The 22,641-nt window shown below is 31.2% G+C and overlaps 3 protein-coding genes across 8 annotated transcripts; all 3 read left to right on the top strand.

The window, feature by feature from the left end:
- Window positions 1-1,838: 1,838 nt before the first annotated feature.
- LOC110603154 lies at window positions 1,839-9,223 on the top strand. Of its 6 annotated transcripts, XM_021740848.2 has the most exons (17): window positions 1,840-2,014; window positions 2,747-2,895; window positions 3,262-3,346; window positions 3,470-3,586; window positions 4,265-4,300; window positions 4,622-4,732; window positions 4,947-5,030; window positions 5,110-5,228; window positions 5,720-5,821; window positions 6,321-6,437; window positions 6,521-6,586; window positions 6,992-7,058; window positions 7,364-7,417; window positions 8,253-8,348; window positions 8,451-8,477; window positions 8,597-8,632; window positions 8,721-9,223. In XM_021740848.2, the coding sequence occupies exons 3-17, from the start codon at window positions 3,299-3,301 to the stop codon at window positions 8,883-8,885; spliced, it is 1,245 nt and encodes a 414-aa protein (XP_021596540.1). In that variant the 5' UTR covers window positions 1,840-2,014; window positions 2,747-2,895; window positions 3,262-3,298; the 3' UTR covers window positions 8,886-9,223. The 6 variants fall into 6 exon arrangements, with proteins under 6 accessions (XP_021596541.1, XP_021596542.1, XP_043807523.1 ...); XM_021740849.2 differs by lacking the exon at window positions 2,747-2,895 and having other exon boundaries at window positions 1,839-2,014; window positions 5,122-5,228; XM_021740850.2 differs by lacking the exon at window positions 2,747-2,895 and having other exon boundaries at window positions 1,839-2,014; window positions 8,717-8,855.
- Window positions 9,224-10,060: 837 nt separating this feature from the next.
- LOC110603971 (secretory carrier-associated membrane protein 6-like) lies at window positions 10,061-10,639 on the top strand. Its single transcript, XM_021741978.1, has one exon. It carries the CDS (start codon window positions 10,061-10,063, stop codon window positions 10,637-10,639), a length of 579 nt encoding a protein of 192 aa, XP_021597670.1.
- A 3,343-nt stretch (window positions 10,640-13,982) lies between these two features.
- LOC110603736 (secretory carrier-associated membrane protein 3) lies at window positions 13,983-20,784 on the top strand. The gene is made up of 13 exons (XM_021741621.2): window positions 13,983-14,264; window positions 15,056-15,121; window positions 15,359-15,466; window positions 15,565-15,627; window positions 16,944-16,977; window positions 17,336-17,458; window positions 19,320-19,382; window positions 19,480-19,573; window positions 19,832-19,877; window positions 19,966-20,033; window positions 20,158-20,206; window positions 20,291-20,356; window positions 20,442-20,784. The coding sequence occupies exons 1-13, from the start codon at window positions 14,208-14,210 to the stop codon at window positions 20,526-20,528; spliced, it is 924 nt and encodes a 307-aa protein (XP_021597313.1). The 5' UTR covers window positions 13,983-14,207; the 3' UTR covers window positions 20,529-20,784.
- Window positions 20,785-22,641: the final 1,857 nt, after the last annotated feature.

The raw sequence follows: 22,641 nt of genomic DNA, 5'->3' as shown, positions 1-22,641 counted from the left end.
TAATTAAGAGATTTAAATATAAAAATTAATAATGTATATAATAAATAGATTAAGTGGCTTAAATACGGATATAATTAAATTGAATCGAGTCTCTTAATGAATTTACTTGTCGAGTATTTTAACGAAACTGTTTACGAATATTTTAATGGGAAATTTTCTTAATGATTATATTCATGAGTCTCTTAATGAGTTAATTCACAAATCTTAATGAGTCAAATACTATTAAATTTAAAATTAATTTATTTAATAAATAAATTTAAAAATTAAATTTGAATTCGATTAATTTAAAAATCGAATCAAATTGATCAAATTATTTTTTAAATCAAATTTTAAATAACTCACAAATATTTTAATTTGTATGCATATTTAAATGTAAAGACTTTCAGGTAAAATCATTGAGAATTTTATTACCGTCTCCTCTAGTAATATGCATATTATTATATTATTTGTCTGAATTTTATATTTGGATAGTCTCTGTTGAATTTTGAGCGAATAACGAATCTAGTAATATGGCTGCTGGTTTTGGCAGTAGCTCATTTCATCTTTTCATTTTTCTTCAGTTTGGTTGATTTTTTGACCTATAAATTTGTTTTAATGTTTTGGTTTAGTTTTCTAAGCATAGTTTGAGACGGATTGATTTGTATTTCTGAATTAGTTAAATTCATGTTTTGTATTTTTTATTTTAGGGTCATATTAAATGCAGATCTTAATGTATTGATAAAAAAAAATTGTCATCCAATCATCTTTCGCCTTTTTTGGAGTGAACTTTCCATAAACATCATTAAGAGCAACAAAATAAAACTATATATTTTCCAAATTAAATTAAAAATTAATTTGGGAGTTTTTTATATTATTGAAATTAAATAATATTTTTTTTAAAAAAAAAAGGAAACAAGTGACAAGTGGCATTTCCTAAGTTCCCAACAGCATTGCATGCAAGGCACGTATAGGACTTGGACAGAAACCCCAGTCTAGTGTTGGTGCAAATCTCTGACTCGTGTTTCGCTTTTGTTTTTCCTTTGTCTTAAAATCTTAACAGGTGTAAGAACTAGGAAGTGTACCGCGAAAAAGGACCACCACCCATTCCGCTTCATGTCCCAAAAACCCTAATATTTTAATTTTAATTTTATTAATTAATAATAAATAATGATATTGTCGCATGCACACCTAAGCTTAACCAACTTTGGATATTGGAACCAACCCCACACCTACGTTAACCAAACCCATTAAAAGAATTAGAGGAAAAACATCCGCCCCATGTTGAAAATTGCTGTCTTTGAACATTTCTTCCGGCGAGGTCAAACACCCACTTCCAAATCCAATAATGCACCTAATTAGGGTAAAATTATTTTACTATATAATTTTTTCCCACTAAGCTGTTTTATCCACCGACCGGGACTCGGTGGGTGACCTTCTACATTATATATTTTTTTTCCCAAAATGCTATGGAGAACTATTTTTTAAGTAATTTTTCAGTACCTTCCAATCTAATAATTAATTAAAAAATAAAATATAATAAATATTTTTTAATTAATAAAATAAAAAGGATTAACAATCATTTAGAAATATAACTGTTCTTAATTTTTTTTATCTTAATTCATTAGTGACACGTGTTTTTTTTAATTTCGCATGTTTATTCTTCAATATTTATTGTTTGAAAATAAATTAATGATTAAATATGTTTTTATTTAATTATTTATTAAATAAATAATGCAATATATTTCCTTCTTCCGGTACAAACAAAGGAGGAGAGGAGACAAATAATTAAAAATTATTTATAAATAAAAAATAAAAACAAAAATTAAATAAAATGTATATATATGCGCACGCTAAACTCAGTTTCAATGATCCTGCATAAACGTGGCGCTTCTTGCGCTTTCGTCTTTCGACTCTCTCTACGTCTTCTCCTTAATTCTCTCTCGGTCTCCATCTCTGCTAGATTCTCCCAATGTACCGGTGGTAGCCGCTGATACCGAATCCGGCGTGCTTTTGTTTTCATTTTCATTTCTGCGAGGTAGCTGTCTGAGCTTAGGCTCTGACTTTTTTTGTTTTATTATACACCGATTTTGAAGGTTGGCCTTTTCTTTTATTTACGTTTCTAGATTTTGAATGCGATTTTGCTGTTTTAGATTGGTTCTCTCTTACAAGATCCGATACTCTGTCCTTTTATTACTGTTTTGATGTTCTTTTTGTTTGTTTTCAATTTCAGAATGCTCTTGCTGTTGTCCGGAAAAAAAGTTTGATTGCTTTGTTAAATTTGCATGCGGTTTATAATTTGTTTCTCGTCAACTCGAAGAGCAATAGCTGTTTCTGGATATTAGATCTTTGTATGTTTGTGTTTTATTACTCTGTATGGATTATCGGACCTGTAGATGGTCTGTTTCTTGCTCATTTTGAAAAGATGAGTTTTGGAAAAAAATTGATTAGTGTTTGGCTCATTTTGCGGGAAAATGTTGGGAATTTTAGGGGGAATGTTTGTTACTATAGCTTGGTTATTTGTTTTTGTTTGGGGGAAATTTTCGTCTAAAGATCTTTTCCTTTAAGCTTCAATTGTTTTGATGTGTTGTATATTGTGAGTTGAGATTTCATATCTGTTTAGTGTTAGCCTAATGACTAAACTTGTGTTCTCTTTCCTCATTGCACCGACACTTGACGCTTGCTGCACCTAAACACGCATATATGGCCAAATATTTTGTTAATATTTTCCCCTTTTTATGAGATGATGGTTGAAATTTCTTCTTTTCAGCTAATAGCCTCCTATCATGGTTTCTGTGCAAGCTGATGTTCATAAATGATTAATGAGTTAATCCTTCATCTTTGCTATTCTTTTAACGAAGAAGAAAGAGAACAGGAGTTAATAGTTCAAAATTGGGTAAATTTAATATTGGGTATGAGGTAATGAGATTTTGGTTGCTGATCACAAGTAACTTGTGCACTTACACCACCTGATTTATTTTATTTTATTTGTATTTCTATTCTAAGGGACGAAGTAACTTGCACACTATTAAAATTTATTTCTAGTGCAAGGCATCTTTGTCTGCCAATATCAAATTGCAAACTTTTTTTTAGCATTTCTTTTATATAATTTTCTAATTGGAAAAGAAAGTATCTAATATAGTTATTATTGGAATTTCTTTTAACATTGTCTATAAGTTATTGTGCATTTTGTGCAGTTTGTTAATTGGAAAAGAAAGTATTTAATATAGTTATTATTGGAATTTCTTTTAACATTGTCCATAAGTTATTGTGCTCTTTGTGCAGTTTGTTATGAGAAGATTATAAAACACCCCGGTGTTTAATGATGTCATTCAGACCATCTCTGAAAAGGAATTCCTTCTTTGATGGGGTATGGTCTATTATCTTTTTAGTAATTGTAAAACTGGAAGCAGCTTAAAACATTGGCGGCTTCTGTAAATTGCGTCTTCCCGTCTATCCTTGATAACTGTCTGACTGTATGATCCTGATATAGGTAAAATGTAGATTAAAAAGGAAGCAGCTGCCATTTATGGGAGTTCTACTTGCAGTGATGTTGTTCATAGTATATAGGACCACAAGTTATCAAAGTTATCAATATCAACAAACACAGGTACACAAGTTCCCTTCCATATCTAGATATTGTAAACGAATGAGTGCACAAATCTTCTACTGATTTCCTTCTAGTGGTTGATTGTGGATTATTTTATTCCTGTTTAATGTACTTCATTTGCTTTCACCTACTGAATTTCAACAATGGTACTATTGATGGTATTTGATTAATCTGTTGCAGTAATTTCAAATCATATGTATTATCTGTATTACAGTTATTCATGTCAGTTCAAGTGCGACTTAATTTCTTCATCTAGTAACAGTTATTAGCTGATAATGTTGGAAATGGCTTGAGGGACAAAGTCTCACATCAACAGAGTATAAGAAAATTAAAGGGCATAAAAGTTTACGGCAAACTGAACCAAAATGGCCTAACACATTGTGGTGATAAAGGATCCAATTTCAATCCCAATTCAGCATTGAGGCTTTCTTGTTCATCCACGCTCTTGGGCCCTTGATTTCCAATTTATAATAGCAATAATCAATTAATAGTCCATTTACAACATCTCAACTTTTTTTTTTGGCTTATCCAGAGCAGCTTAATTCTAGAAGTATTTTCCAAAATAGGTTTAGCTCTTTGTATTCAATGGTGCTTCTTTAGTTAACCTTGTTTTTCTTTGTTTTATAAACCGTTGGAAGTTTGCTAATTTTTTCCCCCTTATTCTTGTGCTGTTATTAGATGGAATTGGAGTTGCAACCTTTTGACACATTAAAGGTAATTATAGAACTACCATTTAAATTGCGAAATTATTAATTTTTAGGCTGGATATTCTCATGTTTGTTTAACTCATAATAATTGATACTTATGGCAACTTACAACCTGATATCTTTACTAATTTTAAGAGAACTTAGAAATAAGAATAAAGAGAATTAGAGAAGAAAAATGAGTTACAACTTCACTTCTTCATATTTGTTGCATTTTTGCTAATACATCTATTCTTAGAATTTAGTTGGTTGATTTAACGATTTCCCATGTTTTAATGTGCTTGATGAAAGTATGTTGTTATTTTAAGGTGGATATATTATTCTAATTTAGGAATCAGCTGTGGCTTCTGGATTATTGCATGGTTTGCCTCTTGGTGTCGTACAAGCTAGTTCAGATTTGGAGTTAAAGCCTCTGTGGTCAAGCAGTAGTTCAAGGTCAAAGGTTGGTTTTGTGTCCTAGTATATTTTGGCTTCAATAAAAGGTTGTACTTCTATATGCTTTTTTTTTTAAATTGTGTAGAAAACTTATGTTGATTGATTGATTAGCAGTTGGCGCTAATGGTTTGATTAACATTTGTTTGTTTGCTGATCTTTGTGTTTTCAAATTGATCATTTGCTTCAGCATTATTCATGATTTATTACGGCAATCAATCCAGGTTGATAATTCTAGCCATCGTAATTTGCTGGCTATTCCAGTTGGTATTAAGCTGAAGGATAATGTTGATGCTATTGTCCGGAAGGTATCCCGTGTTGTCTTGTATAATCTTGCATATTTCACGCTTAGAATTTTTTCTTTCTGTAATTTTTCTTCAAATTCAGTTTCTTCCACAGAATTTTACAGTGATTTTATTCCATTATGATGGCAATTTGGATAGTTGGTCGGATCTTGCATGGAGCAACAAGGCCATACACATAGTTGCTCAGAACCAAACAAAGTGGTATGGTTGAACTTAGTAAATGATTTTCTATTATTTTTTGTTACCTTCTTTTGTTGTTTTTAATTTGATTTCCTAAGAGTATGCAGATAGGAAAATGAAAAGGATTTCATGGTCCTTCTCATCATGTCCCCTTCTTAGGTTATTTAAGAATGAAAGAGTTTAGTTCTTGTCTGTGGTGTTCAGTTTTATTTACTCACAGTTTGCAACCAGCTGAGAAAAATAAAAGCCTTCAGAATTTAAGTGAGCAAGAGTGGTATTTTGATTGCCTAAAACTCTTCTTGTGTATTTTATTTTTTTTTCAATTGATGAATGGTTCTTTTCATTTTATTTGATCCATATTCAACCTATGTCATTTATTATATGACTTGATGGAGGATCCAATTCTATTTATTTTTGGCTACATTTTATAAGGTATTTAAATTTGATAAAGTAGCTCCAGTACTAAAACATTTTCAATTTTTGACTCCCCCGCTTTCCTTTTCCTGTTTTAGGTGGTGTGCGAAACGCTTTCTGCATCCAGCTGTTGTATCTATCTATGATTACATATTTCTATGGGATGAAGATTTAGGGGTTGAGAATTTTCATCCAGGAAGGTAAACTAATTTGCTTGTTGGACTTCTACTCTGCAAGATGTTCATATTATTGGCCTTTGATATGTTTCATTTTCTTGATTTCAGTAAATGTAATATTATTTTAAGTTCTATAGTTGACTTTGACTCTTAAAATACTGCTTGCTTAGGGCCTTCTCAGTCCTCGTAAAGATTAGTATCATTCATGTTCTCTTCTGAATCTAGTGTTAAGGACAGATCATGTTCATTAACTCTTTTCTTTAGATATCTTCCAAACGTTGGTTTTTTCGAGATGCCATCCTCTGCTATTTATCCTGCTCTCAAAAGTCATGCAGGACCTCTATTCACAATCTGTTTGATGTTCTATTTTACTTTTCCTGCTAATTCAATTTACCTTGGCGTTAAATTTTCTATGGTGGAACAGCGTTAGGATTTGTCTGTTTATTTGATCTCTGGTTGTGCTTTACGAGGCTTGTATTGTGCTTGGAAAACAATTTGATTGATTTCTAGGTTTTTCTACTAGATACTTGGAAATTGTAAGATCAGAAGGACTGGAAATATCTCAGCCAGCTTTAGACCCTAATTCGACTGACATACATCATAGAATTACTATACGGTCCAGAGGGAAGAAATTTCATAGGTAAGTGAGGTGGTTTTGGGAACAGTTTATTAAAAACTACACGTCCTTGTTTGCATTACTTCTCACATGAAATGTCTCTGCAGAAGAGTCTATGACAGCAGAGGCAGTACTAGATGTTCTGATGCCAGTGAGGGGCCTCCATGTACTGGGTAAGTTATTGTATCATCATCCTCTTTTTCTTGTTTAAAAAGAAAAAAAAAGAACGTTAGGCAGCTATACGGCTAGGTGCTGGGTAATAATAATTTAGACAATTTTTCTGCAAAAGCATTGTCCTTTTACTTGCAATTTTTAATGGTCGCTATGGCCTTGGCTTTAAGTGCCTATTTTCCTTGGTACTACCATTCAACATTTCCAGAGGAAGTATTGTACTGAAACTCACAAATCTACGGCAAGTATTGGAAAACCTTGTCACAACTTGACAAGCTACATCTCTGAGTTCAACTCTATTATGGGCTTCAATCCTTTGTATCATCCTTTATTGAAGGACATTCTATATTATTCTTTTATGGATGCAAGGGAAATGCTAATTTATTATATCTACATTGCATCTGTAGATTTGTGGAGGGAATGGCTCCAGTATTCTCAAGATCTGCTTGGTACTGCACTTGGCATCTTATACAGGTAACATTGATTCAACAACTTAAGCCAACTATTTATGATTATAAAATTATCATTATTTTGACTCAACATTCGAAGTAAGATTGATGTATATCAGATTTATGTTTTATGTATAAGTGTACCTGAAGTAATATATTAAGATTCGACTTCAGTTGTAATATTGCGTACTCCATAATAATCTAGTTATGTGATTGGTTTCTTGTATTTGCCATTATTGTAAAGCACATTTTACAACCATTATGTTGAAAGGTGAACCTCATATGCAAAATGTTGATAAGTTGGTCTAAACTACTAATCATTTTGTTCAGAATGATCTAGTCCATGGATGGGGAATGGATATGAAACTTGGATACTGTGCACAGGTAAGACGACTACCTTTTTTTTATTTAACACAAGTTTTAGTTTCCTAATTGTTCAGTTTCTCAATTGTAGGTGTAAAATCATGTTTATCATAATTGTTATCTGTATCAATTTTGTTAGACTTTGATTAGTATAACACTAGAAATTAATTTTGAACCTATTTTACATGAACTTTTTATGCTTGATGGCTTTGTTTTTCTTTTAGATATATTTGTTAATACAATAACATATAGTTATCAAAGGTGTGCCTCGTGCTCAAGGCTCATTTCGCTCCAATCCTAATGCTGTATACACTTTTCAAGGCTCTACAAAGCTGCATCTTTATTTCCACCTTCAGCAAATACTTCCATTAACAAGAAAACCCCTCGATTCAAGATTTGCTGATCTAACAGAATTCAATATTGAATTATTGATGACTAAGAATTGTTTGGAATTAGTATCTCGAGTGATAACTAGTCGCATTTAATCTCTACCCTGATGCATTTTTCAATAATGTCTTATTAATCTCATCTTAACTGCTTTTGTGACTACTCTATTTCTAGTTTGTCTAAAATTAACCTTTTCAAATACCACTCCAACTATTTGATTCATTTATTACAATGTTATTGTGAGATTGCTTTATTATTATGTTTTTTTTCCAAAAAAGATATTAACATGTTATTTAAGTAATTTGTTTCTTGATTATATGCCATGTATGTCTTGGTTATCTAAGTTGCTGCTTTACTAAATTTTACTTTTTGGAGTCTCATCTCATTGAGGCGTGCACCTGTGCCTTGCGCCTTGGTCTTTAGTAAATGTGCACCATAATCACAAGTGTCTGGATAAATGTATACACAGGGAGATCCCACCAAAAAGGTGGGAGTTGTCGACAGAGAGTTTATTGTTCATCAGGGCATACAAACTCTGGGCGGGGGTGGACCTCCTCGAAAAAAGGTGCATGCAAATTACTCTTCTATTTTCTTTTTTCTTCTTTTTTAAAGGAATACTATATTTGTTCATAAATCTTCTCTTTTTTGTCTTTTTGGTTTTCTGTAGACTTCGAAAAGAGCCAAACTGATCAAGGTAACGTCTACAAGCAAATAGCTGATCTTTTATTTTTGTTTTCTTCATACAAATTTTAGACATTTATGGTGATTCTGCATGTTTCACTAATTGTTTTCTCCATATGGTTTTATATTCAGAGAACCGGTGCTTCACACATGGATTCTCGAGTGGAGGTGAGACCACTGCTCTTCTAATTTATCATCATCATATGTAGTCTGATAATTTTATGCTTTTCTACCATTTTTAATTGGAATAAGCCAGATTAGAAGACAGTCTTCATGGGAGCTTCAAATCTTCAAGGAGCGGTGGAATGAAGCTGTAAAGGAGGACAAGCTCTGGGTTGATCCCTTCAAAGGAAACCAAAAACACAGGAGAAGACGGCACAGCCACCACCACCACCACATCAAGTTTAACCATTTAACTTAAACCGAGCAGACTTAATACACACACTTGTATGGTTAGTTCAGCTTCATCGAAACGCGGTATGCACAGTGGTACCTATACTGTAATCTAGTTTGTGTAGCCTTGCATTTGGTATTTATAGTTATTTTTTCATTCATTAGACATCAAAATGGTTTCGTTCTTGCCATTCAGATTTTTGTTCATTGTATGTAGTTCCAGCTAATTATTTCTCCTAGGCTTTTCAAGCCTTTTAAGTTGCAGTATGACTAAAGGTGTTCCGATATGTATGTATTAATTTTAGGCGAAAAATGGATTTTTGTGGGTAAGTTACAAAAAAGAAAAAGCAAGCCCACTTTATTACATTCAAGAACAGAGCTTTTGCGCAACTTTGATATGAATTATTGGATGCATTGCTTTCTTCACAATTCAATCTTTTCCGATTTTCTTCCCAGTTTTTGTAAGGCAGTGGAGAGTTTTTCAATGTTAAAAATTTACTTTTAAAAATTTGCAAATACTTTCAATTAAATAAAAAAAATTATTAAAATTTAAAAATTGTAAAAAATCTTATTTTATAAAATCATATTTTAAAAAACTTTATTTTACTGTACTTCTTTAGAAGCTCTGCCTTTCTCTTTTGAGGCAGGCATTCCATTAAGATAGCATCCTAAATTGTTTTTTTCTTGCTTGCGTACTTCTCTTAAAAGTTAAAAAAAAGTGTGTATCAGTTGTCCTGTTACCAAGTCAACCCCGGTCGTCTCCTGCTATTCTATTTGTTTCCTTTAATTTCTTCCTCTGCATTTCTTTTTCACAATAAATAAATTTTTATAAAAATATAGATTTTAATTTTTTTTCAATAAAATTTATTAAAACAAAAAAGAATTAATTTTTTCCTTTAAAATAAAAAATCAATTAAATTGAATTTTTTCAAAATTATTGAATTGAATCTTTTTTAAAATTTTGGTCAACAAATTGGGACTCATTATGGTCTCCATGTATTTTGCTTCATATACTTTTCTATAACGCGTAGCAGACCAATTCACCTCTTACTAACTAAAACTCATCTCTCTTAGCTTCATGCATAATTTCTTTCAGTGTAATTCCTTCTGGGAACATTCCTTCTTCCCCGAATTTAAAGCTTTTCTCTTTATCTATATAATCAAAACTGCTCTTCTCTTTTCTCTGCACATTTTCTATCATACATGGCTTCCCAATACAATACTACTATTCCCTTGAACAAAGCCCAGGCTCAACCCTTTCCACTTCCCGTTTACGAAAGAGAATTCGAGCAGCAGAAGCTGCAGAATCTTGCTTATGCTTCATACGTAGGACTCATTACATGTCTATCATGGAATCTCTTTGCTGTAACTTGTCTATGGATTCTTGAAGGGTCAGATTATATAACGTTGATTTTGGCCATTGCACTCTTGTTTCTTGGAGCTCCCACAGCATATGCAACTTGGTATCGTAATCTTAGTCTTGCTTTTAGAGAAGAAGAAGGAGAAAATGGTTCCAAGCTTTATCAGGTCTTTCTGGTGTACTATTTTCTCCAAATTGCCTTCTGCTTTTATGCTTCGATGAATTTTCATGGAAGATACATCACAGGGATCTCGACTGCTGTTGATGTTTATTTGGATAATAATAATTTGATGATTGGGATCTTCTACTTGATCGGTTCTGTGCTTTTTTATCTTGAACTCTTGCTCAGTTTTTGGGTTCTAATTCGTGTAAAAGCTTATTACAGTCGCCGTCAGGTTGGTTTATCCTCTGTCGGGATTTAGAATCTTACTAATTTTATTACATTTTCCAAGCTTGTAATTATCCTCTTTTTTTTTTTTAAATTTTTTGATGTTGTTATTATTTTCTTTTAACTATGGAGTGGTTGTGATTCTTCATACTTGATTCAAGTAAAAGAAATAGAGCAAATCTCATCTTTACTTTTTTTTTTTTAATTAAATTTTATTATAATTAAAAAAACCTCGATCAAATCTAACTAAGATCAATAATTCTCCTTATAATCTCAACATAAAACTTAAAATATTAAGTAAAAAAATCTATAACAACCTCTTAAAATAAAATGTCAACTATAATTAAAATAAAATGTCAACTGTGGAGGCTACCATACAATAGCTGCTTTAGCGAAAGCATAAACTGCTAAATTCTTGCCTCCTAAACCACACGATGATCAAGAAAATCTTTATAAAAATAAATGTTTATCCTTGAGGGTCGGCAAACGGACGGTTCTTGAACATGCATGGTGGCTATAGAAAAAGTAAATGGAGAAGATAGTACTCTTGATCTCACAACATATTGTTTCGTGTTTTTTTTGTAATGTGAGATAAAACAAAAGAAATTAGAATACTTAAAGCAAGTCTACGCTCTGTATACATTAGCATGGGATAACATCATAGGATTTCAGTCCTATTCTGTTGGCATGTATTCGGAATTGGAGTAATGATTAACGGGACGAATTGGAGCGATAAAGGGTTGAATCTCAGTGGATCGTGGCAGCAAGGCCACTCTGCCACTTACAATACCCCGTCACCCACATATTTAGTTTAATGATAAATATATTTAAATAAATATGAAAAATTTTAAATTTTACCCTTTTAATTTTTAATTTTTATTTAAAAAAAAATTATAACTCCAAAATATGCATCATTTGGCAAAATGGTTACAAAATTACCACGTTACTAAATTGAAATTAAAATGTCTATTAAAAAATTTATTATTAATTAAAAAATATTAAAATTTAAAAACGAATGAAATTATTAATAAATTCAGTAATAAATTTAAATAAGATATTGCATAAAACTGTCGTGTTTCTCTTTTTAAAATCTCTATTAATTTTTCACTCACCAATACATTTATTAATGAATTTTAAGTTCTTTATGAATTTTTAAAAAGAAAAAAATTTCATATTTATTTAAAATTTAATAATAAATTATGAATCTATTATTAAATTCATTAATAATTTTTTTATAAATAAAATATCACTTTATCTTTTTTTTATTATTTATTTATTTTATTTTTTCTTTCTCTTTCTAGAGTATTTAATCTTATACATTTTTTCTCTAATTTTTTTTATCATTTTTCTTTTTTCTATTATCTTTTTTTCTTTCTCAATTTCCTCCTCTCTTAATTTCTTTATTTTTTCAATAATTTTCTTTTTTCATTACTTTCTCTATTTTCTTTTTTTCATCATTTTAAAATTTTTTTATTTTCTCAATAATTTTTAATCATATATTAATTTCTCCAATTTTATTTTATTCTATTATTTTCTCTGATTTATTCTTTTTCTCTCATCTCTCTAATATTTTTTTTCGCACCTCTTATTCTTCCTTTTTTTTCATAATTCTTATTTTCTATCATTTTTCTTTTCTTTTTATCATTTTTTTTATTTTCAATTAAATTTTATTTTTTATTAATAATTTATTTAAAATTTCTATTGGCCCTCCAAATTTTATTAAAAAAAAATTCTTAAATAACTATAATAATTTTAATTTTTTTATTGGCTCAAACTTTTTGTTAATCCCTAATAATTTATAACATATTTATTATAATATAAATTGAAATATCAAAATTAATTTGTTGTTATTAAATCCACACAATAATTTAATTAAATTTTATTTTTATAATTTTAAAAGTAAAAACTCATATAATAATGGTTTATTATATAATCTCAAATTATTCTTTTCTATCCAAAATTAAAAATTATTATATATATTAATATACAAAATCAATATTTTAGATTGATTAACTTATATTTATATTTATTTTTATTTGATATTCTTAAATAATATTTTATTAATATCTAATTTTTTTTTGTCTTTTAAATATTATTTATTATTAATTTTTTCAAATCTTATATTATTATTCATATATTTAAAATTTATATCAATTTTTTCTTTTTTTAATTCTATAAATTTTATGCAATAATTCAATTTAACACCTTGATATTGACTATTTTTTAAAATGATAAATTTATTTATATTATAAAATTAAATAATAATTATAATGATGTCATACTTATTTTTTAATAATGTTTAATTGATACAAAATATTATATATATGGTTTTTTTTTGTTATTTTAATTAATAAAAAAACCATATATTTGATAATTTTTTATTAATGAAATTTTTAATAATTCATAATAACGAATTGTTATTCATTAATAAATTTTTATTAAATTATTAATAAAAATTTATTATTAATTTAAAATTTTCTTGTAGTGATTATTTAAAATTTAAAAATGTATATTTTTTTTAAAATAAAAATGAAGGATTGAAAAAATAAAATGTAAATTTTTTATATTTATTTAGATATATTTATAAAATATCATTATAAAAAAATTTATATTTTATTATTAAATTATGTAAAGGCTTATAATAAATTTATTAATTTAAATATAAATAAAATATAAAATATTTAATTTAATAATTATTAACATCTATTTAATTTATTACCAATATTACCAAAATAATCATGAGAATTGAAATTCAGTTGGGATGGCTGAAGACAGAAATGTCTCTCTAGAAGAACACCAAATGGAGAAATAAATAAATAAATAAATAAAATAAAATAAATGGCTGCTGGTCATTGGTCAACATCCACGTTAATTATTTATTTTTCATAGCTGTCGTTGTCAAAATCAACTCAACCACTACTTTTTCAATGTCTTATTATTATTATTATTATTATTATTATTATTATTAATTCGCAATTTATATGGATATTTTTATTTTAATTTATATTTAATTATAAAAAATAATTTAATTTTATTTAATTATAATAAATAATAAATGGAACTTTTAAGTATATTGAGAAAATTCATTGTTAATATTATTAAAAAATATTTAAAGCAGTAATTTTAATTTATTGCTTTATATCTCATAATTTTTATGAAATATAATTATTTAATTTTTAAAAGTTTAGTGCATGAAGTTAAATAATTAAATTTTTATAAAAAATTAATAAGGAAATTCAAAGTTATGAAAATTAGTGTGATATTATAATTTTGCAAAAAATAAAAAAAGTTGAAATTATTAATATTTTTAATTAATTTTTTTTTATTTTAAAAGAATAGCAAAATCGTCCCGCCGTTTCCCTTGTGTGCTTCTTAGAATAATCCAAAATTGCAATAAGCTGACGAACCCAGGCCTCTCTCTCTCTCCGTAGACTTGTATACCAAAATGTTCTCTCTCTAGAATTTCTCTCGTCTGCGTAGACTTTGCCTCAATTTTTTTCTTACAAAATTGCTTCCTGCTCAAGCTTTTGTAGTTCTCTTGCTCTCTCTGTTTTTTATTATTATCTCTTCGGTTTGTTTTTGTTCTCCAAGTGGTTTCTTTCATGGCTGGTCGCTACGATCCTAACCCGTTTGATGAAGAAGAAGTTAATCCCTTTTCTGTGAGTCTTTCCTTCTTTACTTTCCTTTTTGGGTTATGATTTTGGGTTTTATTTTGTTTGATGAATAGTTGAAGTTGAATTTTTGGGTCGTTTTGTTTGTTCTGCTATGGATTGTGGAAGTGATGCTAAAAACACTTGCGAATTCTAAGAATTCGAGGGTTTTGGACATCTTTCGTGGTTGATGTAGCTTAATGATCTGGAATTTGTGGTGTCATTTTGGTGCTTTGTTATCTGTTTTTTTTTTTTTCCAGTTTCAAAATCCACTCCTCCCTGTATGTTAGGCTAGTTCATGGATTCTGCTACAATATTTTCTGATTTTGAGTTGGTGTTATTTCGGACTTGTAATTGAATTAAGAAGATAATCGATTGTTGTTTGATGTACTAATTTTCGTGTGAATAATCATTCTTCTTAGTAATTTAACGGTTTGTGGAGAATCCAATGCTTGGATTGTGGTTCTGTAGTTGGGATGGTAATCTTATCCGAGTCCTGATCGTGCATGGCTGTCTTTTTCTTTAAATGACGTTAATTAGCTAAGGATAATTAGCTAAGGAGATAGCCGATGCAGCCCAACTGTGCGATTTGTGCAGGTTTATATGCATGCTTAATGTGCTCAAAGCGAAACTGCTCAATACAAGCCTTTATCATCTTCTGACAGTTTAGGAACGTTCTAAAATGAAATCAATGTGCAGAAGCTTGGCCATTTGAAATTTTCTGCCTTATATATATATATATATATTGAACACTATTTGAAAGTAAGCTATTTATTTTTTAATCTAATTTTTGTAAATAGGATCCAGCTGTAAGGGGGAAAGCATCAGGTCAGCAGAGGTTCAGTGGAGGTGCATTTTACACAGCAGTAAGGCTTATTTGCTAACTTTTTGCAAAAATTGCTCAATGTTTCTATATTCAATTAGATAGAAAATGTTGTTTTCACCTTTTGGAGTTAAAACCTTTATAAAGATGAATGTGTATTATTTTGACTCTGCTAGGAGGTGCTTTGGTTTGGAATCCTTGCACCAAAGACAAGTGTGTAAACTAACTAATTATATTAAATAAATCAAGAACTCTTTGACATAACATTCCTAATTTTCAGAGTGCTCCTCCTGTTTCAAACTCAAGGCTTTCACCACTTCCTCCTGAACCTGCTGATTTTGGTTATGATCATGGTGCAACAGTTGACATTCCAATTGATTCAACTACGGTAGGATAAAATTGTATTTCTGGATGTTGAAATTTCTTATTTGTATATGTGCCCTGTTTTTCTTCTCAAAGTTCTTATTTTTAATATGTGTGGATTAGGATTTGAAGAAGAAAGAGAAGCAACTCCAAGCCAAGGAGGCTGAATTGAGAAGGCGAGAACAGGTTTGTGTCGGTGAAAATGAAAAAAATTCAAATCCTTATTATGTGATTATGGATCTATCTTTTGCATGTTCGCATCACAATTTTATCTTATTTTGGGAATTTTTAACACGTGTGCTTTAGAGTATTTTGCAAGAAAGCAAAGAAAAATATTTTCCTTTCAAGCTGTTTTTTAACTTTACAAGGCTCTTGAATGAACATGGGTAGTGATTTGTGAAGGTGGAAACCCAAAGGGATCACGTGGGGGAGACTTAGAAAAACTTGGGGGATAAGTCAGCCATGTGGAGAAGAAGAGAGTAAGCTCTACGGATAGGAGAGAAAAGAGGGAAGAGAGTTGAAGATGTGGCGATGATGGTGGTGAAGAGATTTGGAGACTGCTGCTAGTTGTTTTTTTTTTTTTTGTAATTTTTTGTGTGGGGGGGGGGAGGAGGGTTTTGGGGGGTGAGAGGGTGGTAGTTGTTGAGAGGATGAGGAAGGGAACCAGGGAGGGTTTGAAGAAAATGTGAGTTTGGGTTCCTGAGACCTAGCCTTACTAGAGGTTGTGTTATTGATATTGTAGCATTTTTCATCTTGGATATTAGAATGGACCTTGCAATTGAACCCAAATCCAAATAGGACATAGGAGAGAGTACAAAATGAAGAAAGAAGTGGTGGTAGTAGGTTATATCAGGGATATTGGTCAGAAACTTGTTAAAAGTGGTCAAAGTGACTTCCTCTTACATAAAATTAAAGTCGTGATTTTTTTTTTGTAATAAAGTAAATTGAGGTATGTAAATAAAAACAATCCTAAAGTTGATGGAAGTTGGGTAAAAGTTAGCTTTTATTCGAGCCAAGTTATAGCAAAACTTTTAATCCTTATTTAGAATTTTTTTATATGAGTTCTATTAAAGTCTTCTCATATAGTATTTCTTGCTTGACATTTTGGTTTGAGAATTGTATTTTAAAAAGTACAAGCCATATTCTTTTGGTTCATAAAGTGTTTCCTTAAGTTTCTTATTAGCTGACTTATTCCTTTTTCACTACCATTAACAATTTTATGCATGGGTTTTTTAAGTTCTGTGCATGTTCCTCTGTAATTTGTATGCAAGAAGTATTTCAGATACTAATAGGACTTGTATGAAAAGCTTTTGGTGGAATTGTAGTGATTTTGCAGATCTGTTTATTATGTTTAGCATATGTTGCTATTTTTAGCATTTGTGTTGTAATAAACATTCTGTGATTATTTGATCTAAGCATAATAGCTTTTTTTTAATTGACTTCCCTTTTGAACTTTTGGATCTTATAATCCCATTAATCCTGCATTCTCTGGTGACATGCAGGATGTAAAAAGGCGTGAAGATGCAGCTGCACGGGGTATATTTTCTTAATATTGTAACTAGCCATGGATGATCATTTCATATTATCTGGCTTTGGCATTTGCACTTTTTTTTCTCTTAAAAAAAAAAAAGATGAAGAAAATGAACTTGTCCTTTTTGTTTTTGATATTTTTGTTGAGTCCATCCTTTTGCATTTATAAGTTACAAGTTAACTTGCACCTTGTTTCTTCTTAACTTTGCATTCTTCAAATTTGCCACACCAGCTCTTTCTGATTGTAACTTGGAAACTAAATTTTTTATGTACCATATTATATGGAACATTCTTCAGCATTACTAGTTTCCTTTTTAGTTCTGTGGTATAATTTACACTTCATGTTCTCTCTTTTCTTATGCAGCTGGAATTGTCTTAGAAGAGAAAAATTGGCCACCATTTTTCCCCATTATCCATCATGATATTGCAAATGAAATACCAATTCATCTACAAAGAATTCAATATGTTGCATTTACAACATTTTTAGGTAAGCTTTCTATTTGTGTTCAAATCCATGCATTTACATTAATGGCTTTTTTCCCCTTTTTATTAGAGAAGGAATTTTAGTGAGAGAGGAGATTATAATATGGAGAATGTGCTATTATATTTATATTTTCTTTTTCCCACTTGTAACTTGTTAAAGTTGCAATATAAATAAATAAATTACTGTGAAAATTCACCCCCCACAAGTCAAAGGAACAAATGCAAAATTTAAGATGGTTTGACGTAAGCCTCTTCCATAAAAAATTGCAAACACCAAATTTTTTCATCCTCACAAATCACTTGAAAGACGGTATGTTACACAACCCACAATCACTCATGTGGCTAACCTGTGTATATCATTGCACACAAACTCACAATTCTCGGTGGCCTAATTGCTCTCTTCTCAACATCCACAAACTGCCTCAACATATGCCCTACCAACTACTTTTAGGCATGCAGATCTAGTCTCCTGCAGCAATGATAAAAACAGTCCAATTTGGACTTTCTTTGTTCCACTTCCACAATCAATTCATATTTATCGAATTGCAACACCTAAACCTCTCTTTTTTTTTAAAAAAAAAAATTATTTTTTTAAGTTAACTTTTTAATTTCCTATTTAATTATAAATCATAATTCAATTTGGTCTTGGATTTCCAACATAAAGAGTGCTAGCATGGTTCTTGTCAAGACTCCCCACCTAACATTTGATGCCATATTTTTCTCTTTCAAAAAAAATGTGGGAGGGCAATGCTGGCAGTTGTTTTGAGGCATATTGGGTATTTATGAACTCAGGTAGTATGATTTATCATATTGAATTTAACATTACTGTGGCTGATGACTCTTTACTTATCATTACTGCCAAAAATTGGAACTCCTTTTTCTTTTCTGTAATCTAGTAAACTTGTATATTGAGGCGTAATTTTGAGTATGTGTCTTCCACAAGATTGTTTGCTCAGTTTCATCGAGTCTTACATGTTTTTAATGATCAATCATCTCATAACCAAAAAATTCTGTCATAATCTTCATGTTTGGGTTTAATTAAGTTTCAAAGATGTTTGATATCCATTTTTGTTAAGTGCAGCCCTCTTGAAGCTTAAGCCTTGTAGTTTTGAGAACTGTGGCTAACTGGCTCTCTCATTTTTCTGTAATGTAAATCTATCATTTTGGTAAATCTCAGTTCTCCTGGATGAAGTGCATCTCTTCCTGCTTCACCACCCACTGCTAACTGCTACGTCCTAACTGAGGTGATGGGCCAACTGCCCAAAAGGAACAAACTTTTTCTTTGTTTCCTCATTTAATCAAAACAGATCTGGGGGTTTTTGAATTGCATAGAAGCTTTGAGCTTCTGTAGTGGCATATGGCCTTTGTACTGTGGCAGTTACTGGTGGTTTCCTCACAAATTTCCTGCCATATCCTAGCTTGGACAAGTTAACGCATCATATTCCACAACAAACCTTTGTTTGGGAAGAGCTCCTATAAGTTGAAGAAAGTAATTTAACTTCCATGTCTAAACATAGAGAGGAGAGTTTTAAGTCGAACCTTGTATACTTGTGTTTTTAAGGCATCTTTATGGCTGCTAGTTGGGGTCCTGGGAATGGAAATGGTTGTTTTGTCAGCTACTCTGCAACCTTTGTGGTTAGTTTCTTGATCAAACGAAATGATTGGAACCTCTTGTCTACTTGTTGCTCACCATTATTGGAATTGTGCTGTATTCCTTAAAAAAAGTGTGTAAGATAATTCTCTTCTGTTTTGCTGTGTGTGTCTCATGCAATTATCTACATGCTGTTCTTTTGCATAAAGTGAGTTGATATATGCCTTGGAGAATGGACCAAACAAGTGATGAGTTGTGATTCTATCTTGTGCAGGATTGGTTCTCTGTCTTTTCTGGAACGTTATAGCTGTTACAACGGCTTGGATTAAAGGCGAAGGTTGGTTTAGAAATATATGTTGCCTTTTTCCTCTCCAAACAGTTCTTCGCTATGTATTGATGTCTTAATGTGCTGTGGAATCTGATCTTATGTTTAGGGGTGAGAATCTGGTTTCTTGCTATTATTTACTTCATAGCTGGAGTTCCAGGGGCATATGTTTTGTGGTATCGTCCACTATATCGTGCATTTAGGTAATGATCTCGACTTCTATACATGGATTTACCTCCCCTTTCTTCAGCTTCCAATGAAGCTTTATACCGAACTGTTTCATTGTTGCTGAGACCAAAAGATTGTTGTTATGAAGCTTAGAAAACATTGAGATTGATTTGCATCATCTAGTGTTTGTTTATTGTTCACTTTCTTGGCTTAGATTACTTTTAGGCAGTGGCTTTTGTTATCCAGTTCATATTATTGGGATGAGTATAATAAATAAATGTGCCTGCTTGCAGGACCGAAAGTGCTATGAAGTTTGGATGGTTTTTCCTGTTTTATATGGTAAGCTCGTCTTTGTTTCAACAGGTCTTCCATTCTCCTGCAATAATCTACACACATCTAATTTTACAATTCTGTTTTTATGCCATAGGTTCACGTTGGCTTTTGCATCGTAGCAGCGGTTGCTCCTCCTATAGTTTTCAAAGGGAAATCTTTCACGTACGTTTCTTCAAGTATTTCAAATATTTCTTTGTATTAAGATGTGTTTTGGGCTCATTTTCGTTATAATAAGAGGCTCTCTGAAAAGTTTTGGACTGTTTGCTTATGGTTGCCTTTGGAACAGTGGCATTTTGTCTGCAATAGATGTTGTGGGTAACCATGCTCTAGTCGGGGTAAGTATAACCAAGCTCAAGAATATGATACTTGGATATGTGATCTCAACTGGGATGTCATAATTATGATTTCTTTGCTTATAGATCTTCTACTTCATTGGATTCGGATTATTCTGCGTTGAATTGGTGCTTAGTCTCTGGGTCATTCAGGTCCATTTCTAGAACTATGGTTTTTTTCTCCGGCGAAATGATGTTAAATATACTGGTAGCTCATATCTGGGTTTCATATGTGCAGCAAGTATACATGTATTTCCGAGGCAGTGGTAAAGCTGCTGAGATGAAGCGAGAAGCCGCTAGAGGAGCAATGAGGGCAGCAATATGATGATCCTGTGCTTGTGAAGAGACGACTGTTCAAGAGTTTATGTGTGGGTTTTGGTTGTATATGTCAGCTCCCTTAGCCACGTAAATTTCAGATAGAAAGATTGCTATAGGCATAACATGAGACTGGCTTTTGTTGGACCAATTCCATTACTGTTTATTGCTTTGCTTTAGTGCTTGTAAATGCTTTATTCATAATTTTTAAAGGTTTTGTTACCTTGGATCCTTATCTGGAAACTTTAGAAGCATTGATTTGCCCACATGAATATGTTGGTGACATATCCGACTTAGATTCAGAGATCTGAACCGGCTTGGACCGCATAATCTTCTAAACCTATCTCGAAACGTTCAGAAGTCCTGATTGAATCACAAGTATTTTGGATCCAATCAGCTAGAGGGTTCAGACAATAATTCCAAGTTTATATCCGGTCCGAAGCGGACAATAATTTCAATCTTTAATCTGAATTTTTTTTAGGTCTTTTATTGCCTTAAATATTAATTAGGTTTTCACATCCGCAAACTATAAACGTTATAGAGTCCGGCCGAAGAAGAACGATAAAAGTTATTTCCGAGTCTTATCCGAGTTCGGCTGAAGAAGAACGATAAAAGTTATTTTCGACAAACTGTAAATGTTATAGAAGTTATTTCCGACAAACTATAAACGTTATAGAGTTCGGCCGAAGAAAAATGATAGAAGTGATTTTCGGCCAAAGAAGAGGGATAGAAGCATTGATCACTTCCGCCAAAAAGGGCGATAGAAACATTGATCACTTAATATATTGGTGCGGTCTCAGAATACCGATGTCACACATTAGTTCCAGAATAACGATGTCACACATTAGTTTCAGAATACCGATGTCACACATATAGAGCAATCCTCTCTATTGGAATATACACTTTCTAAATAAGTCAATACAAACGATCTGAAAGAGAGTCGGAACATACACACAAGAATAAATAAAAATAATAATGTGAATCCATCAATCCACAACGAGGGAGAGTCAGAACAGATAAAAACCTAAAAATAACTCATATACTTGCTCAAAATTAAACGCAAAAAGATCAAAATATGGACTACAACTACAGGATAGAGACTAAACTCTTTCATAAAGACAAGATCTCTCAGTTTCCCATTCTCTTCCTTCAATTTTGTTAATTACAAGAAATTTTCTTATATACATAGCGTTGCTGTTTTCTTTTTAATTAGTTGAATAGGTATAAAATATTAATAAATTTATATATAAAGATTTTAATAAAATTTTTAAAGTGCAGAAAATAACTTTTTTTTTAAGATAGAAAATTATTTTCCTTAAATTAATTTATTTTTTAATAAAAAATATTTTTTATTAATAAATTTTTTTCTAATGTTTCAAATGTAAGAAATGGTGAAAATATTTTTTAGTAAATATTATTTAAAAATTAATCTATTAAACATATAAAATAAAATAATAAGTAGTCCACATTTTATTGTCTGTGAAGTGAGTTTTTATAAATGGTAAAGTTATCCTTAATGACGGGAGTAACTCTGTCATTTCAGAAAAGTTTATAGCACAATCAATAAAAATTTAGACACAATCTGCATTAAGTGTAATTATTTTTGAATTTTAATTGATTTATATTTACTTATTGATATCTGTTGGTTTCACCGTTTCAACACGAGACCAGACCCGTGAAGACAGTGTTGATCCGAGGTCCACGAATTCTCTTTGATGGACCGGCCTGAGTTTTTCAGTTATGACTTAATCTTGCCAAGTGGATGGAGTCACTCATAAATCCAGCCTGTCCGTCACAAGTTTGATCCTAAAACGTAACAAAAAAAATAACAGCAGGTCCATGTAATACCCGGCTAGACTCCGGTATCGGAATTCCTACCATCTGGTGGAATCTCGGTTGTCGGAGGCTTCTAGAAGGGTAAAACCATGTTTTCATAAAATGTTTTAATGTGTTTTATGTTTTAAGCATGAAAGAAAATGAGTTTTTGCATGAAGATAGCTTTGGAGGAAAACCTAGGTTCGGCCGCCGAACATGGCATGCATGCGGAGGCACGTTCGGCCCCCAAACGTGGCCTGGCCAGCGCCACTATAAAAGGGTCCATTAGCCGAAAACGGGCGAGTTTT

Source organism: Manihot esculenta, chromosome 16 (genome assembly GCF_001659605.2).
Source record: "Manihot esculenta cultivar AM560-2 chromosome 16, M.esculenta_v8, whole genome shotgun sequence".
NCBI classification, from domain to species: Eukaryota; Viridiplantae; Streptophyta; class Magnoliopsida; order Malpighiales; family Euphorbiaceae; genus Manihot; species Manihot esculenta.
This window is presented reverse-complemented; position numbering and strand designations above follow the sequence as displayed.